The sequence below is a fragment of the Lichenostomus cassidix genome, chromosome 5 (assembly GCF_008360975.1).
Source record: "Lichenostomus cassidix isolate B80296 chromosome 5, HeHo_3.0, whole genome shotgun sequence".
Classification (NCBI taxonomy): Eukaryota; Metazoa; Chordata; class Aves; order Passeriformes; family Meliphagidae; genus Lichenostomus; species Lichenostomus cassidix.
Genome location: NC_139486.1, coordinates 5,641,944 through 5,662,041, shown reverse-complemented (window position 1 = coordinate 5,662,041; position 20,098 = coordinate 5,641,944). Strand labels below are relative to the sequence as shown.

The 20,098-nt window shown below is 46.3% G+C and overlaps 1 protein-coding gene across 1 annotated transcript in view; it reads right to left on the bottom strand.

Annotated features, from left to right (window-relative positions):
* The window catches only part of PRKCH (protein kinase C eta), a 111,387-nt gene that overhangs the window by 27,805 nt on the left and 63,484 nt on the right, over positions 1-20,098 (bottom strand). Inside the window, exon 10 of the mRNA XM_085061120.1 lies at positions 16,969-17,123. Within this exon, the coding sequence (XP_084917246.1) occupies positions 16,969-17,123 (155 nt within the window). The remainder of the gene's footprint in view (positions 1-16,968; positions 17,124-20,098) is intronic.

Genomic DNA, 20,098 nt, shown 5'->3' with positions numbered 1-20,098 from the left:
AAGAAAAAAGAAAAAAAAGAAACAACCACAATGCTTCTTTCTGTGCATCCCATTGCCTGAAGTCTTCAGAGGAGGCACACAACAGACTCAAGACTCAAATGCAGGAACAAGAATCAGGTGACTGATGGAGCCAGGAGAGGTTAAAAAGTATAAGCCTGTTGTGTCACTTTGACAAAAATAGATCAATGTTGATTTGAAGCCTGATATGGAAATTAAAATGAAATCCAGTTTGTGCCCGCAGCTCAGCGTGGTCTCAACACTGCAAGATGGAGTGAGAGTTATCCAAGATTAGTCACCACCAACTGCCCAAAGCCCACCACAGGGCTGCTGAAGTCCCTGTCCCAGCTCCAGGATGTCCTGTAGGATCAGGGTAGGACTGTGCTGCTGAAAAGGCTCCTCCTTCCATGGCACACAGCGACAGGTCCCCATTTCACCACCCTGTGCCACTAAGCCTGCCCTGGGGGAACGAGCCAGTAACCCACACCAGAGCAACTCTCCTGCTCACCCCACAGCTGCCATGGAATCCACCCTCCCCACACTCCAGTCTTAGGAGGAATATTTTGCTCCCAGAAATATAAAAGAAAATAAAAATCAAGGTGTCCCTCTCCATCAGGTTGATGTGTGCAGACTGCCTCTGGCCACGGCTTGGGCAGCAAACCAACCCATGCTGGTGCTGGCAATGCCAACAGGGCTCTGTGGGAAGGACACTCCTGCCTGCAACCTGCAAATCTGGTCAGGCAGACTTCTCCACATTCATCTGATGCAGGTAAGATCCACTGTGCTCTGAGCCTGACTTGGAATCCAGGGAAATCAGTGGGAAAAAAAAAAACTCCTGTCAAGTTCACTCATATTTGAAACAGGCCCTGAGGAAAAAAAATTTACTTAACCTTATTAAGGCTCTGAATTACAGATCCAGATTTATAAAGCTAAGGCTATAGGTGCTAATCTCCTTTCTATAATGGAATAAACAAAGCTGAAGGCAGAAGTACTGTATTTTTAGACAGGATTTTTAAAAGCACCTTGCTTTGGCCTGTAGATTTCCACTGCCAAACTTACTATTAACTTTTGAGGAAGCATCCGTGCTGGCCCAGTGTGGATGCTTTTGAAAATCTCACCATCTGCACTGAATTTTTATGCACAGAGCAAAAGAACAGTCTCCCTGCTGGTGACACATTGTGGGCACAAAGCACACAGCCACCCCAGTGCTGCACAGGAGGGGGTACGGCCTGGTTCCTTTTGGAACAAAGTTTAAATGAATTTCCTGGGAAATGCTGTCTTGAGGGTTTCTTAAAAAAACAAACTGACAGCATCATTGATATAATTGGCTCTTCTTTTTTTTTAAGACTCCAGGGAATATTTGGGCAAACAAAGTGCTTTCTTGACTGCTCTGATCTCCCTGCTTTTGGCCACAACAATCACTTAAATATAAGATGGAAGAGGTATTTGTAGGAGCCTAGCAGATGGCTCATTATCCCAAGATTTAGTTTCTCATTTTATGTGAATTACTGTTGTTATTCACTCATTACAGGTGATTCACCCAGTGCTGTGTGAAGCCCAAGGATCCTGGATAAGCAGGGCAGAGCCAGGTGGAATTCCTGGCTGGGCATGCTGAGATCTCTGCAGTCCTGCTCTGACTCCTCCCAAGCTGCCTGCGTGCAGGAGACAGTGACACTGACCTTTGTGCCAGGCCAGCAGGGACAGACTGGGTCCCATGTGTCACCCCAAATGCCACACAGCATCAAACAGACCCCATGAACGAGGCTGGATGGTGTTGTCCCCACGTCACACCAAGTGCTTAACCCACAAGTCACATTGGTCTGGGCTCCCTCTCCAGCTGGCACAGGGAGACATGTGCTTTCCCAAGACACTTCAGCCCCTCTAAAATCTGACTCACCAGCTGACAAGGCTGCCAAAGTTCCCAAATTAGGTGCCTTAGGTGGCTGCCTGATTGCTAATGAAGCAGAAGTAACTCAGAGCAGGAGTCAAGTGATGCTCACCTGACATGGCTACCACACACAAAGAGCTGCCAACTCCCCTGTTCCTGTTCTTTGTGAAACAAATGAATCACAAAATGAAATAAGGACTGTCCCCACTTCTCAAGAAAAAGAAGAGAAACAGAACACAAATGAGTAAAGTCTGTTTTTACACTGCTCAGCCCTTGAATTTTTAGCACTTTGATACGTCAAGTCCTTGCAAGTCCCTTTGGCTTCTGCAACATGTGACCACAGAGAAGGATACCCAGGGTACTGTGTGTCTGTGTACCTGGGAATATGCCTCTTGGCATATTCAGATTTTACTGATTTAGCAGTGGAAGATCTGAAGCTCTCAGGTCCCTCTTGCTTACACAGGCTTTTGCTATATGTCTTGCTTATAAATCCCTTTGGTCAGGAAGAAGACATCACAAATCCCCACTGAAACTTATTTCTAGTCTAGGGAGACAAGAAACATCAGGAAAAAATCTTGGTACCTCTTGCTGAGGCGCCACATCAGAACAAAGCTCAGAATTACAGATCTTCCATCAAGACCTCCCATGTTTACAACACAGGCCAGAATTGCACAACTATACACATTTTCCATCATAATACAAAAGTTTGTCAACTTGAAGGCAAGATGATTTTCAAAAAGCTCCTTGTCTGTGCTCACTAAAGTTACACCCAGGTGACATCTAAAGTGCATTGGTTTTTAGCTCATGTCCTCAAAGTTTTGCACTCTCCACCTACAAGGCTGTATTTTCATTTTGTGGCAGGAAAGCAGTTCTTAATGCTATTGACAATTCCAGTGGGTTCAGCCATCAAGTACTTCAAACTCATCTACACAGCCAACTACTGCTGCTCTCAGGCTGGACTGCTGCTTTCTCTCATGAATAAGTAATTGATTGAGGACTAATGGAAGACCATGGAGGCTCAGGGAAAGCAGAATGCCTGTACTGTCCTGAGAAAAAGGAATAAAAAGGGCATTATTTTAGTAATAACCTGCTGAAATGTATCACCCACAATAGACACATTAAAGCTAATGAACCCCTGGAACTTTTCTAGATGGATTTGCAGACATGGAGCAATAGATGATGTGTGTCCTCTCTGCACTTTGGGAACATCATTTTTAAGTGGTTAACCTGTCCTCCATCTCTGTTCTCAAGCAGACTCCACAACACTTTACTTCACAAATGGTTTGCAAACTTCGTGATTTTGCATGAGGAATGATTTCACAGTACCTGAAATGATCCCATGGCTGTGAGAGCACAGAACATTGTGGTGGTGTGGGTGCTTCATGCCAGACTGTTAACAGGAAAGCAACCACACCACGACACAGCAGCTGCTTTCCCATCAAGGATACATCCCAGAGCATTTGGAATCAGCTTTCAAACACTGGGTTACTTTCACTTCCCACCTCCCATTGTCCCTGGGGTGACTTGGGAAGCACCACAATGATACAAATGCAAACCCATCCTGCTTCCTCTCCAGCCAATCCCTCAATTTTGCTTTGCAGGTTTGGAATCCCTGAGATTCCTTTGCATCCCCACAGCCCCCTGGAACTCGACCCTCGGCTATTTGGTTTGCTGCCCACACCCCAAGCGCTTGCTGGCACTCCTGGCACCACCACCAACCATCACCATGGTGGGGATGACTCAAACCAGAGAACACCCAACAGGATGACAACGTTTATCAACAGCCTTTCATCCCTCCACAGCAACCAGGGCGGCTCTGCCCAGGCACGGAACAGGAGCAGCCGGCACCCAGGGTGATGTTCAGATGCAGGGATCAGGCAGAAACACTTTTCCTGCACATCCCCAGGTGAGCCTGCCCGGCAGAATTCTTTGCCAAGTGTTTCTCCACCTCAAGGAGAAGCCCTGCACAGCCTGCCGGCTGCAGTGGCCAAACGGCACCTTCACAGCACAGGAGTCAGAGCCGCGGCGCTGGTGACACATGACTCAAACACGCGGTGAACTGCCCTTAATCCCTGCAGCAGGGAGAGCACAGCTCCCCTCTGTCCTCAGCTGCCCTTTTCTGGGCAGCTGCAGCTTTTCCTGGCACCTGACTAGAAAGCCTGTGGCTTTTACCTCATGTGCACGAGGTGAAACAGGGATTTGGGCTTACAGCCTTCCTGCACCTTGAAAGGGAAGTGTTTGGGTTTAGCACTGTCCAGCTGCTAAGGTGGCATCAGGGATGCTTTTTAGAACCTAGGGACAGCAAGGTCCTTTTTTCTGGTGATTTAAGCCTCCTCCTCCAGCAGCATAGCCACACTGCTCTCTAGCCTGGACCTGCCCTTTCATACCCTGTCCCATTCATGCTTTTCAGGGCAGCGAGGGTGCTGCATGCCTGGCAGGGAGCTGCAGTGATGGAGGGGGAACCCAGTGCTTCCCCACACCCTACAAAACCTCAGAGGCAAGAGGAAGGCTCTGTGTGTGGCACAGCTGCAGGCTCAGCCCCGGGCAGAGGACAGCACTTGGTGTTACTCATGTTACAAGCACTTACAGGAACTGAGACATTTCCCGGGTGGCTCTGGCCAAGCTCCCACCACGGCTCTGAGTGGTGCCACACAGGACTTCAGGGATTCACAGAACAGAATCACAGAACACCTGGGGTTAGAAGGGACCTAAAGATTATCTCCTTCCAGCCCAGTTGCCATGGGCAAGGACAGCTTCCCCTGGAGCACATTGCTCCAAGCCTCACCCAGCCTGGCCTTGAACATTTCCAGGGATGGGGCAGCCACACCTTCTCTGGGCAGCCTGTTCAGGTGTCTCAGTGACTTCAGCTGGCCCCTCTCTCCCCTGTCACACACCCCAAATTCTGCCAGACCCAGCTTGCATCACACTCCACTTCTCCGCAGCACTGTCCCCTAATGTGGGCTGAGACATTCCTAGGACCAAGCTGAACCATTCCTAGCATCAAGTACCACTCCGATGAGTGAGACTGGAAAAATCTCACTCCTCCTCCACACGAGTCCTACATTGGCCTGTTGTTGGTATAAACCACAAGTTACTTCATGACTTTCTGGCACCCACAACCAGCATCATCAGCCAGCGAGTGGGATGGGCTGTACATGCATGAAGGCAAAACCACAGAGGGGTTAACCCTGCAGTGGGCTGGAGAAAACCCATGGTACTGAGAGCTCTCAGAGCAGCCAGAGCCAGAGGCTGTGACTCACCAGGAGAGGCTGCACAAAAATAGGGCTTTCAGCAAGGCCCACAGGAATTTCTGCAGGGAGATTCTTCCCCTAGAGACAGGCAAGGGAACTCGCCTCACCTTTCCCATCAGGGAGCAGATCCGATGACTGCTCTGCCAGGAGAGGAATTCACTATTGTCCGGCTGGTTGTTTCCAGTCTGGCTAAAAATGGGATCACAGGAGACTAATGGCTTCACTGGAGAAAAAAAAAAGAACCAGTCTGGAGTGATGGAATTATTTTGTAGACTGTTGTTGTTTGGGTTTGTTTCCATCCTGGCTTAACAAGCATTAATGACTTCAGATGGGAGGGAGGAAAGCCATTAGGGAGAACCTGATCCACACAGATATCCCTGGCCCAGCACACACTTCTGTCCCAGCCAACCTCTACAGCCCTGATGGCAACAGAGCTGCATCTGCCCATCCATCCCTCCCTCCTTCAGCCCTTCAGAATGGAGGAAGGTGGCTGAGAGCAAAGGGAAATGTTAATTTTTCCCTTTTAATTGCCCTGACTGGAAGTGCCAGCCTCCCTGCAGCTCAAATATTTGAGCATGTTAGCTATGCTTGGCAGCACCTCCAGAAAAACTGCTGTCCCTCCTCAGTGGCAGAGAAACAAAGGGAAAATCCAGAAGAATGGATGCTCCTGGCAAAAAGCAGCAGAGCCCAGAGCCTGTGAAATAAAGTTTGTTTGTTTTGTTTGCAGAAGCCACGCTCAGTCTTCTGAGACTCACTCTGGTGTCTGGAGAGACAGAATGAAACCCAGAGCCAAGACAGGTAATTAATGTTGAAATTCCTCCTTATGTAACAGTGCTGGGACAGACACTCACTTGGCCAGTGCTGTGCATAGCTGTGCCAGCACAGCCCAAAGAAAGCCTGGGAGCAAGCAGTGCCTGTGCTACACCCAGTGGCTCCAGGCACCTTGCCATACTCACTGTGGGCTTCAGGGAAATAGGGATTATACTGGAATGGTGGGCTTATTTCTATAATCCAACTATTGAAGGACAGTTGTCTTTTTACAGGGAAATAAGGATCATAAGGGAATGGTGGGCTTATTTCTATAATCCAACTATTGAAGGACAGTTGTCTTTTTACAGGGAAATAAGGATCATAAGGGAATGGTGGGCTTATTTCTATAATCCAACTATTGAAGGACAGTTGTCTTTTTACTGTGTCCCCCAGAGAATGGGAGAACAACTTGAACTACCCCAAACCACAGCAAGGTCTCAAGGAAAACACAGGCAGAGCAAAGACTGGGAAATATGAGGAGCTTCCCTGAACAAGAGGTGGAGAATTTCAGCATGAGCCTGGCTGTAATAAAGTGAAGAGAAAGCAGGGAAGGCTCTTCAGGCAGTCAAACAGGGACTTCTGTCCTTCTGGACAGGGCAGAACGTGAGACACCCAATACTCCATGCTACATTTAACTCATGCAGAGGCAACATTCAGGCCTCCAAAGATCATCCCCTCTCTTCCACGTCAGCTTACTGGCAATATCTGGCATTTGCTGCCTTGCTTGCTGGCTAGCAGGGATCCAGAGATGCCACTGGCTGATGCTGGGAAGCAGCATCCAACAGCTCTGGCAGGAATTTCTGCTGACTGTCCCATGGCTTGGGAAAACTGTCAGTCCTGAAGGACCCCAAGGCAGCTCTGAGTGGAGATGATGATGTGCAGTAAATAGGGTAAGCTGCAAGATAGTTTCCCATTAATTTTATTACACCAAATACCTGTCTTTCCCCCTGGGGCTATCCCTGTCAGGGCAGTCACCAGTTTGAGTGAGCAGGGCAATTTTGCAAGATCAAAAGGGTGTAGGGGGATCTGTGACATAGAGACTTTCCACTCATGAATCCAACTTCAGCCCACTCAAGCCACAGATGACTTGTGGCTTTAGGGGTTTGAAAGCCAGCCTCCCTTTGCTCTGGCTCATTTCCAAAACCTCATAAGAGTTCCAAGAAGCAGCACAGTTCAGTATTGCCTTTTTTGAAAGCAGACAGGGAACTATGTTTCAAGTGGCTGTCACTGATAAAAGCTGTTTATTTAACAGATATGGTGCCACAAAAGCTTATTTGGGCATTTTCTCTTTGTGTAGGGATAGGGGAAAAAACCATAATTTCAGATAGAAGTTTTACTAGTGCCATCTCAAACCCACCACCAGCAGATCAACTGCCTTCCACTGGCCACCCCAACCTCAAAATTAGCTCTGCAGTGCAAGGCATGAGCTGACTGCCTGAATCTCCCCTGGCTTGCTGCATCCCAAGGACACTGAGAGCTGCCACCCTCCCACTGGGGTTGGCCCTAGCCCCAAAGAGACCCCAGCAGGAGCAGGACTGGCAGGAGCAGCTTTGGCTCCACGCTCTGTGCTGCTGCAAGGGTACAGTGGCCGGGCAGTGCCGCCTTCTGACCTTCCCAGAGCGTGGACTATCTCTTTGGGAGCTTGGCCAGCTGGCAGGAGTCAGAATGTCTCCTTGGCTTTCTCATTTATCAAGGCTGGGCAGAGCAGCAAGAAGCAGGAGTCACTGCCAAGGTTTTTGCTCCCTCTGTGCTCAACAGGGTCTGAAGGTAGAAATTCTGGCTGCAAAGCTGCTGTTTGGGCACCAAGTTTCAAGCTGCTACTCAAAATGTATAAGAAATTATATGAGTAATAGTGGAATGCAGAGTTCCAACTAGGAAGACTGGTTATATAAAGTCAAAGAAAAAAGATAAGAGAAGGTGCAGGAAATGTCAAAGGTTACATTAAGTTGATAAGATTGTGTCAAAATCCCCAAAGCATAGATAAGCACACAATTCCTCAACTTATGGTTAAGAGATACTGACAAACAGAAATACAAAGCACAACTAACTCAGCTTTTAGGCACAAGTCAACAAAGACATGGAACCCTACCACATTTTCATACCCAGGTAAATGTCAAAAGGAACGTAACAAGATCCAGAGAAGGGAGGAGAAAACCCGAAGCCTGCTTGCTAAATGTCACACAGCAGCTCAGACTCTTAGCACAAGTGCCACAGAGTCTGGGCACTGAGACACACTGCAGCCTCTCTACCAAAGCCCACACTGGCTGAAGTGAATGTCCTTGGAGAGTCTGCAGGAAGCACTGCCTACTGCCCCTGCTACCACACAGGTTTGCACATGGCATAATTTCCCCCTGCTACCTTGCCCAGCTAACCCTGCTTTTCCCAGTTTATCCCCTCCTCCATCCCCTTTCCTTTTCCAGCACAACAACTGAAGATGGCATGACCCACTCTGGCCAGGCACCATGACAAGAATGCTTCAGATCAGAAAGGCTTCAGATGTGGATACACACATCCTATTGGATAGACTTAGCCATGGCAGTGTGCCTGGATCAGGGATTTAGCTAGTAAATAACCTCTCCTACTTGGAAGTAATTTTCCTGATTCATGAGCACTCCTCTACCACGCTGCAGAGAGATTTGTGAAAGCAGCTCTGGATGTTAATAATAAATAGTGCTTGTGAAACTTTAATTGATTCAGGAGAAATCAGCTCAGAGCGTGGAGGATCTCCATGGCTTTGAATATATCACATTTGTACACGGTTGAGACTTGAAGGCTTGCTCCCCTTTCCATTGTTGTCAGCTGGAAAACTGCCACTGCTTCAGTGGAATAATAACCAGGTAATACAATTCCAAGATTAAACTGTGCCCTTAGGCACAGCCTCATAAAAGGGGAGGATCTCCATCCTATTAACAGCAAAGGTGCCATGACTCAGAGGCCAAATGATGAGCAATGCTTTCCTCTTGCTCCATGGGAACCAGCCCCACAACCTGCATCCTGGCCTGCACCAGCAGCTAAGGACAAGCCCCAGCACCAGTTCAGCTGGCACTCAGAGGGCAGAAACAAAGCTGTGCCCACCATCCTGCCCAGGGTACCACTGGCCGAGAAGGGAATTCTCTCCCACAGGAATTCTGAACTGTAAAACAGACAGTTATTACTGCAGCACTACCATGTAATAGTTGATATCTTCCATTGTGTTATCATTTTTAGTTTATATTTGTATCATTACAGGCAGCTCTGAACTAGAATCTGCAGACAAGGTGTGACAGTGGTGCACCATTGATACTAAAAGTTGCTGGGTGGCTTTACCAAATTCCTCTGTTTGCATAAAAGCAGAGTAACCCAGCTGCTCCCTGGCATAAAGAACGAGATCTAAACGTTGGGATTATTGACCAAGGAAACATCAAATGCCAGTCTTGCTAAAGGAGTAAGTCAAATTCTCCCAGGATAGCTATGGCTGTTGCTGCAGGCCAAATATTTCAACACTGAGTCTCTCACTGTGTTCCTTACAAACACAGGAATTTCACTCACTGCAACATGTTGTGATGCAAGAAATCTTCCATTTCGGCAAGTCAGAGGAGCAGATGCAACAGCATTTTGTCAGCATAATCCTTGTTTCAGAAAGTTGTACGCAACATTTATTAAGGTTGACAGGGAGACCTTTTCCTCAGCTATATATATCAGCCTCCCTAATGCCAACCCAGGGCTCATGTTCTCTGACAGTGACACTGAAAGCTTCCTCATTTTAAGATGGGTACAAAGATCAGTAAAATTACTGGATTAAAGCTGGGCAATTCTGGAGATCTCAGAGCAAATGTTTTCAAAATTCATAAAATCATAAACCTGAATGCTCTTGGAATCAGGGAACATGTTAATAGTCAGATAAGCAGTTCTGGCTAAAAACATAGCAGCAATATTTAGGGGCAGTTTTAAAAATAAATTTTAAATAACATCAAATGTATTTTATTTTTTTTCTCCTTCTCATGACCTTTATGCCTTTAAAATAGGAAAAAGAAAGCAGGAAACACAGAAAGCCAGTAGTTTTGTAGAAAAGTTTCTTAGTTTCAAATGTTCTAATTGAAATAATCCCAGGTGCTATGGGACTTAAAGATTGAGCCTAATTCTGGATTCTGAGTCTCCTTTTTTCATGAACTTGTCTGTAATTGTTACACATAGCTATTTCTTAATTGCATCTGCATGCTCTTTAATTGTGAAATGCCTCCATGAGAATGTATTAGTCACAAAAGGAATGCCAGAGCACAACTCACATCTAATCACTTATCCCCTCCACAGACAAGCAGCACTGCTTATTTTTATTGCATCAGCACCAGAATTCTCAAACAGCACTGAGCTCTCATTGCAGGCATTCAGTAAATAAATCTGTGCCTGTAAGAGTTCACAAGTTTTTATATGCAAATGCAGCAGCTACACCAAAAGAGAAGAGTGAAAATATGAGAGACTTGCATTCAGGTAAAGGTTCTCCAGCCTTGGGGCAGGTGGATGAACTACACAAACTCCTGAGGCCCCTCTGAGCTTGGCTTTTTAATGATTTATACAAACTCATTATGTGCAGGGTTTGCAGGTTTCAAATCAATCCCTTTAAATAACCATAAAGGAAAAGTAGACACCAGCAGAGCCAACAACTTCTGTAGGCTATTCAGTAGTCCTTAGTCATGTGGAAAGTTCCACCAAAGTTCACAGACGATATACAGTGGAGTCAATGGGGCACAGAGATCTGATATGTGGATCTCAAAACAGGACTGCTCTTCGTAAGCATAACTGTAAATCAGGACTAAACTGTCCTGCACTCTGACTGATTAAACATGACACGGAAACGTGAGAGGCTGGGGTTTTTTTTCTCTCTGCACTTTCCATTTGATCAAGTGCAAAGAAACAGCCCTTTAAGCACTGTATGCCAGAGGCTGTAAAAGAGCCCATCTCAAAAGCATGCAACAACCACATCTGAGTGGAAAACTATGTGGAAGATGCACTGTCTAGAAGCACAAATCAGTCTGCACGAGCTGTTGACTGTCAGATAAGATAGCCACAGACATCACTACACTCCTGACCCTCAGAGACATCCCTTTATGTTTTCTAAAGCTGAATGAAGCGTTTCCAGAGACTGCAGCACTAGAATTCCTCCTCTACACTAAGCAGTTATTGTAGGGGTGGGACTGCTGATATGCTATTCTGTGCCAGTTTGCAGCTTGTAGCTGATTTGCTTCACTCATTCACCAGATAATCAGCTTATATTTCATCCCTTCTGCTGCTCTCAGAATGCACAGCACATCCTTCATTTTGCTCTGCTTACATATGACCACTCTGGTGGTCAGGGCCTCAATCCCACACAGCCCCGAGCCTCAAATAGAGATTCTTGAGGTGACAGCAAGCAGATCCCACAGCTGAGGTCATGGAGACTCACACCCATTTTGGCACTGCCTGAGTTGTTTCCTACCCTTTCCTCTCAGATGCAAACAACTCTACCCACACAGCCAAATCCATGGTGAAGAGGGAGGCATAAAATACATCCAATCATACTACAGAGGCATCGACTGCAGCACATTCAAGCAAAAACTTTCACCCGAAACAGTCTGGGTTGGAAGGGACCTTAAAAGATCATCTCGTTCCAACCCCCCTGCCATGGGCAGGGACACCTTTCCTGTCCTACCTGGCCTTAAATACTTCCAGGGATGGAGCATCCACAGCTTCTCTGGGCAGCCTTTCCCAGGGCCTCAGCACCCTCACAGTAAGGAATTTATTTCTAATACCTAATCTAAATCTATCATTCTTCAGCTTAAGGCCATTCCCCCTTGTCTTATCACTGCATACCCTTACAAAAAGTCTCTCTCCAGCCTTCTTGTAAACCCCTTTTAGGTATTAGAAGGCTGCTATCAGGTCTCCAGGCTCCTATAATGTCTTTCTCTTTCAGAAAAGCTTAAAAACACCTCATGGAACCAAAGGTTTATCTTTATTTGCCAAGACAACAAAGCTGTGCACAGCACCTAAGCAAACCAGCAGTAATCCCTGGATAGCCCCCACCCAGCCAGTTTGCCTTGCAGAGCACTGCTGCTGTCACTCACAGATCCAGTTCAACTGCTCATTTACCTCCCTGGGGAAAGCCCCTTGACTTCAGGGAAACAAGATCTGGCTCCAGATGTGAAAAAGGGCATGGGATGAGAATAAACAAAACCACCAGTTGCAAAAAAACCACCAAACAAAAAACCAACAACTGAAAAACAACAGAGAGGAATCTCATGGCCACACTGTCTTGACCCATGGAAAAAGCAAATAGCACACTAATAAAAGTTGCTCTTTTAACAGTGGCTGTATGTAATTAGGAAAGGCATTCAGCTTCTGTTTTCAGCATAATAATTTTTAATTGATTTTGCTGAAAGAAACCCTAGTGTTGTTTCAGTTAACAGGAGTCTTTCCAGCAAAACTGGTCTCCATAAAAGGCTTATGTAAAGTTTCCTTCAGGTGTCACAAGCTCATTGTTTGAACTGGAAGGGAATTAACCTGTTGCAAAAAGCCCATTCCCTATAAAAGCCAACAGTCATGAGACACACAGCTGCAGACCTGATGGGTCTCCTTTTCTAAGGAAGGGGGATGATTTCAGAGACCTGGCCAGCATCCAGCAATCTTGCCAGATCCCAGAGGACAAAGTTTTTTCCCTGTCACAGGGAGTAGCACACACACGAAGGAAATGCTCCCAGGTAACACACAGAGGTGTATACACTTCCTGTTAATATGCTTATCTTATTTTCCCCAAGAGCTGGAGTTCAGCCCCAAGACCAGACCATGTTCTTATCTGGATAATTGCTTTTTTTTTTTTTTTTTGCCTTCCAAAGGGATCACTCATGCTATTAAACACCACCAAGTCACAGGACCTACTTAATGGCGGCTGGTGCCACACCAGAGCACAGGGATTCCCTGCACACCATCCCACATCCAGAGGTGTGATGGGGCACCTGCAGAGCCCCAACATCTGCAGATGGGTTGGTTGCATAGAAACATCAATAAAGGCACAAAGGAAGTGGAATGAGCTGACTAGCATGAGCCCTCAGGATAAAAAAAAAAAGTTCTTCAGCCAGCCAACAACCAATCATTCTCTCCAGCCTTTCAGCTCCTCTGGGTCCTGGTCAACCACATTACTTCCATGCTACACTACCTACAGCCTCAATCTCTAAGCCCCCTCCTCCAAAAAGCCCGACCCCATAACAACCAAATTTAAGGGAATATTTGCATTTGCCCTCAGTATGCAACTAGGTGACCTTGGCATGCAGATCCATCCACTCCCAAAGCTGTCCATGGGCCTGTGCCAAGGTCTGAATTTGAGGGCAGCAGGGCAGACCAGCCATTTTTACAGCAGCTACCCAGAAGGAAATATCCTGCTTTCAAAATAAGCCCTTATAATCATTCACTATCTCTGCTTTCTAGCAGACTGAGTGGACCAGCTCACCTGCACTGAGTAAGCCACAGTTCAACCTAATTCTGCCAAAATATGCTGGGGTTTTTTTGCTTCTGGCACACACAGAAGCCAAAATATGCTTCCCCTACCCTGGGAACTGCTGAACTGGAAAGGGAAAGTTGGGAAGAGCTGCCTCAAGACAAACAGCACATACAGCCATAAGATAAAATGACAAAACCAACCTGCCTATCTGCAACAGAACCCAGCACACTAATTTTCTTTAGAAATAAGCTTAGAGAGAGCAGCAGTGCACAAATATTGCCCTGTGAGCAAAGATTTTATTTACAGTAACCATGATTATTACCTAACATTTTCTTGACAACATCCAGCATGAGCTGATCCCAAACATGGTCTTGTCCTCCTCTGTTGTTAGGAGTGTACAATATACTGTGATGTGACACATTAAAATATTGTTTTCATGTCTAGATGCATTCCCCTGTATGATGGGATAAGGAACCCCACTGTACTTGCTGATTTTTTTTTCAGGAAGCAACTATAAATAGGTGCTGCTAAGTTGACAGCTGAACCTGAGCTCAGGGCAAGACAGAAATCTTTCCTTGATAAGGCCAGAAAGCCATCTCTCCTTTGTAGTGCTGCAAATGAAGAGAAGAAATAAAGGGTTTTGAAACTGAAAGCTCTCTTTTGAAGAGCCCCAAATACATACTATGTATGCTTATGCTTTCTATTCTAGCCATAGCTTAGTAACAAAAAAGGAGTTTCCTCAAAGTGAGGAGCAAACTCACTGGGAATTTCAGTTGAACCATGAAAACCATCCTGTGAGAGCACCAATCCAGCTGTAAGCCCAATTTTAACATTAAAAATCACACATAACTAAAATGCGTCATCTGCCTCAGCAACCCCATTCTCAGGGATTTACAGTAGCAACTGCAGAAATATTGCACTACAGCTATTTCAAATTGCTTGTGTGTGGCTGAAAAAGGAATCAGGGAATATCTGATTTTAGCAGCCCCCAGCACCATCCTGCCAGGCCACAGTGACATGTTTCAGCAACTTCTTGATGAATTTTCAGTGCTGGCTCTCAAACCTCTCTGGCATTTCAAAGAAGAGAAAACTCAGCTTTTGGCAGCTATCATGACAAATGCAACTTGATTTACCAGAACACTCATTGCATTGGTAAATGCAGATTCTCTCCTGAACTGCTCAATCTTGAAGGGGGCAAGTAAAAATACACTAAGTTTAGCCCAGAAGGAAAACAAATGACCCAGGGTATTTTAGGCCAGCAACTCTCTTCCTCCACTGACACTGGAAATCCAGAAAGGAGAGACACCATGGAGAGCTTGTGGCAAAACCCTTTCTGGTCAGGCTATTTCTGGTGTCTCTGCTCCCTGCTTCCTAGGCAAGCACTCACATTCTGATCATATAACCTGATTCCAAACTCACTTACATAAGTGCAGTGATTCCATTCTGAGTATCCCCTTTCCATCCTGCACACTCCCTCCCAGAGCCTGCTGTTTGTGACCCAACAGAAGCCACCCCAGCTCAGTACAGCCCCAGCCAGCAGCTCTCTCCTCTTGCATCTCCCAGAACCCCAACTAATTATAAGACACCAAGTCACCCCTCTGCAGATCTGCCCCATGCAGCTGAAGCTACCTGACTCCACAGCTTAACCAGTTTCTCAACAAGATCAAAGCCTGTGCAGCTGTTCGAGAAGCTTTTCAATTACTCCTCCAGTTTCTATCATGAATTACAGCAGCACTTGAAGAGTGCCAAAACCCAGAGGGATCAGTTACTGCTGCCCTGTGACAGGCAGCAGGCTGGGGCAGACAGCACTAGCTGTAAGCACATGGCATTACATTATGCACAGACCCAGTTTGGCTGCTGAATGATTGACAATAACTACTGGATGTCACTATTTCAAGGATAATGTCATTTGCGTAATTATCTGGCAGGGTCTCTCCTCAGAGGCTGGCATTATTCACTAGGGAAGAATTAAGACTGAAATCCAGCTGTAGAGTAAGGAGATTTGCTATTCTATACCGACAATCACTGTGCTTTAGGAGCCTGATACATAGGGTATATATCACCAGTCATTTTCATACTCTCAGGACCTGGAGAATATTAAAATGACACTGCTTCTCTATTTCACTGTGCCATATATGCCATATGAGTTCATACTTAAAAATATGTTAATATTCTCTGTCCTCACCTGACCATCTGTTCCTTACTGGAGCTCAAGCTAGGAAGAGACAGAGAAGCTGCTTTTACTTGACTGATCCTATCATCTCACCATCAGATAGGAAAGTGCCCCTCACACAGCCCCCTGAACTTCGGTCATTTTAGTCCTCAGCTATTCTGGTTTTAGCGAGCTCAAACCTTGGCTTATCTGCCACGGGAGGATGCCCTACAGCCTGGGACAAACTATGTAAAGTTCCAAATCAGACAGCATTTGTCCCAACCCACAGAAATGGCACTAACAGAGCTGAACTGGGATTGGAACTGGTCCCATCCTACACCAAACTCTGGGTCCCAGCAGTTCAATTACAACCAAGAGGCAAAAAAGAGAGACCTGATATTATTCTTCGCAGTGCTGGCATGCCACAAGTGGGACTGAGCAGGGCCACAGCAGACCACGCTCAAAAATGCTACTGGATTCCAGGTAACAGCATTCCAAATAAACAATTGTCTGCTCCTCCTTCTCAGTGCTCTGGGCACAGGGATGTCAGAGGTGTTCTGTGAAGTATGGCAGAAAGAAACCTTTCTGTACAACCAGACTGCCTCAGTGCTGACACGTCCCTGCTCCAGCTGTCCTACTCCACCCCAGAAGAGTCCTTGCTCTGCCTCAGGAGCATAAGGGAGGATGCTGGTCAAATGGCCATGCTGGCCAGGGAGGGCTCTGCACAGCAGCCTGGCTCTGATCCATGCTGGCTGCTCTATGCCTTTATGCTTGAGCTGACAGGGGAGCACTTCAGTGGCACAGAAAGGAAAAAATATAAGCAAACTGCCCCCCTGAGTACAGAAAAATGATAAATAACAAAGGAGAGCTATGTATGGGAAATAGTTTCCTGAGAACAGCCTTGAGACTTGGAGCAGAGGCTGACACACGGAGCCAACGATGCTCTGATCCTGTTGCAAATACAAAGACGCCAGACATGGACAGGAAGCAAAAACTCCTCCTGTAGGACCATGGCAGGAATGAAAACACTTTTAGTGGATGAGATGAGTGGCACTGGGTAGATATGTGAAATAGGTAGGGTTTAAACACAGTAGCTGCTGCAGGGAAGCAGAGGCCTTGTTGTGACCAATGCATATTAGCCTTGAAACAGCATGGCACAGTATGGCAAAAGCAACAGATCCTTACATTCACCTCCCAGAAAATCTAGGAAGGGTTCATTTAATGCCTGTCCAGAAATTTCACTCCCTCCTGGAAAGTGGTGCACCTTGGCCAATGTGAGGGGGAATGCTGAGGTACTGTTATCCCAGCTGACAACTTGTTCCTGGTGGGCAGCAAGTGGCACTTCTTTATTCAAGCAGAAAACTCCAGCTCTCACCTCAGCCGTGGGGCTCAGACAAAGAGCAGAAATGAAAGCAAAGCTTACCTGTAAATGATGCCTCTCTCATGGAGAAACATGAGGGCTGAAATAATTTCTGCGGCGTAGAAACGAGCCCGATCCTCGTCGAAGCGCCGCGACTTCTGGATGTGGAACATCAAGTCCCCGCCGTTGACGAACTCCATCACAAAGAACAGGCGATCCTGAACATAGGCAAACACAGCAAACATGAACAGCATGAATCACATCCTCAGCCAGCCTTAGAAAAGTCTTAGGAAAACTGTTATCTCCCAAACAAAAAGATATTTAGTAAGCATGAGACAGTGCGTGGGGGGAAAGGCTGATTTCTTTCAGGAAAAGTCAATACCAGGAGGATCTAGCAGTACCTGCTTACCCTGCACTCCCCCCAAAAGTTTTGACCCCAGTTGTGAAACAAATTCCTGTTCACATGTGGACTGGCATGTTAGTAGGTGTGTGCTCATCACTAATCAGGCCCCATTGGGTTTCTCTGAATTATCCTTAGCCTCGATCAGCAGGGAATGATACCCCTCCACCAACACTCTCTGAGCTGAGTGGCACAAGAGAAATCTGCAAAAAAATCATTCACCCCCTAGTAAACACCTCAGATCTCTGGGGAAAGCTGCTCCATAACAATGTACATAACCAGACTACAGCTCTGCCACAACAGCACAACACTGTCTCGAGGATATCCCAGCATTATTTCTGGAGAATGTGTGTTGTTTTCCAGGATGGGATTTCCTGCCACACACTTGCATGGCAGCTGCTTTTTGAGCCCTCAGGTTCCAGCTTTCCTCTCATTAACCTGCAGAGACCTCTAGGCGATAGAGGAACTGATAAGGAGGAAGTATAAATAAAAGTTTCTGCCGAGCAGAAAAGCAACTTGTTTGATAAAGTTCAGTTTATGAACCACAGCTGTTGGTCTCTGAGGTTTCTCTTTTGGCTTTGTTCTGGCTTTTGCAAAAGCCTACAGATAGGGAGGCACTTGCTTAAGCTGAGTGCTCAGCAGTGAGTAGGGGTTTCATTCGTGTTCACTTGATTGTGACAGGAAGGACAGAGATATTTGCCACAAAAATAAACCCTAGAATTGTTGCAGTCTAGTTCAAAAATTTCTCTTAGCAATGGTTTCAGGACATTCAGTGTTTATTGTTTCAGTTTTACTCTGAATATCAGAAAAAAGTACATTGGAAAACAGGCATAGAATTCAACTGAGACCAGCCAGGCTTTTAATGGTAATATTTGCCCTTTTTTCCCCACAAGCCTCTTCCCAGGTCTGATATTAATTATCTACGAGCTACTTTTAAACCCTCTTGGAGTTTAAGAGGATAAGCATTGTTGTTTTCCACTTTCTGGCAGCCAGCCAGCTTGAAATGACTACTGGTATTAACATCTTGAGATGCACGTGGCAGAAGAAAAGCAACCAGAAATTCCCTCATTTCTCAATGGACATGAGGTGGAAAGCAAATGGCTTGTGACACAAGGACAGCTTGCTTCTCATTGCTCTGCCCAACAGTTCCTTCTGGGCTCCTTCCAGAAGGTAAAGATCATTAAATCATAGAATCATCTGGGTTGGAAAAGACCTTTAGAGACCATCAACCACTAACTCAACTCTGCCAAGCCCACTACTAAACCATGTCCCCAAGTGCCATACATCTGCATGTCTTTTAGATACCTCCAAGGATGGTGACTCCACCCCACCTCAGCCATTTGGCAGACTGTTCCAGGCAGCTTGACCACCCTTTCGGTGAAGAAATTGTTCCTAATATGAAATCTAAATTTTTCCTGGTGCAACTTCAGACCATTTCCTCTCACCCTGTCCCTTGTTCCCTGGGAGCAGAGCCAGACCCCCCATGGCTGCACCCTCCTGTCATGGAGTTGTGGAGAGTGAGAAGGTGTCCCCTGAGCCTCCTTTTCTCCAGGCTGAGTCCCCCCAGCTCCCTCAGCTGCTGCTCATCAGACTTGTGCTCCAGACCCTTCCCCAGCTCCACTGTCCTTCCCTGGACACACTCCAACCCCTCAATGCCTCAATGCCCTTCTTGCAGTCAGCATCCTAAAACTGAATCCAGAATTCTCACAACTCTACTGCAGCACCAAGGCCATGTGTCAAATGCTATCTCCAGTCCACATAAACAACACCACCTCATTTTTTCACTCTATCTTTATTACAGGACACTGAAAGACACCCAAGCTGGCTTGTCTAGGGCAGCACTCAGCCACAGCAGCACAGACTGTGCAAACCCACCAGCAGCCCTGGCTCTTCAGCCCACAGCAGCCCTCTAATGCCACATCTTCAGTGCAGCTGGTTAAGCTCAACGTGGCTGTGCTGTGCTTGCCTGCTCCTCAGCTGCAGCACAGGTATCACCTCTGCCTCGCCAGTCAGGCTGGCTTTTACATCTCCTTGTCATTCCTTCCCGCCTCCTTCCTTGCTGATCTCTCCACATGACACACACTTATCTAGCCCAGCTTGCCCAGGCATCTCCTCAAGCCCTTACTTAAAGAAGAAATCCCTCTTGCCAGATCCCCAACAGGAAGCAATTTAATTTACCAGCAGCCTGGTGAGGGATGGGGTGAGTGTGTATTTTTGTAAGTGATCTATATGCTTGTATAAACACGCAGGCACTTAGGTGAACACATGGATTTTCTACTCCTTCCTTAAAGGTGACCTTCAGGGAAACAAAGTTAACTCTTCCTGTCTTAAAACATATCTGTTTAGTGTCTCCAGTGCAGGCAAAGCTTCACAGCCTACCTCAGACTTCTGGTTGTACTCATCTCAACTGTGATGCTTAAAGGAAGACACTACTTCTTTTTCAGATTTTCAGGTGAGCACCAAAACAGCTGATTTTAAAATTCACATCACTGCTGGCATGGAATTAGCAGCTTTTTGCTATTAACTGCTCTTGCCTCAGACTAACTGCAAACCTGAGCAAGTATCATTGCACGTGTTATACAGTCACACCCACCCATGGGCTCATTTCACTGGTCAAGCATAAATACAGAACTTTGGGCTACCCCACTTTTTAAATTTTTTTTTTTTCAATTTATTTTAAGGAGGTCCAGCTTATTGTCTGCCCAATTTCCTAACACTTATAAGTCCCATAGGGCTGCTGAAGAAAAGAGCAGGATGGGTGTTACAACTGGTTTATAATGCAGCATTTGTGGA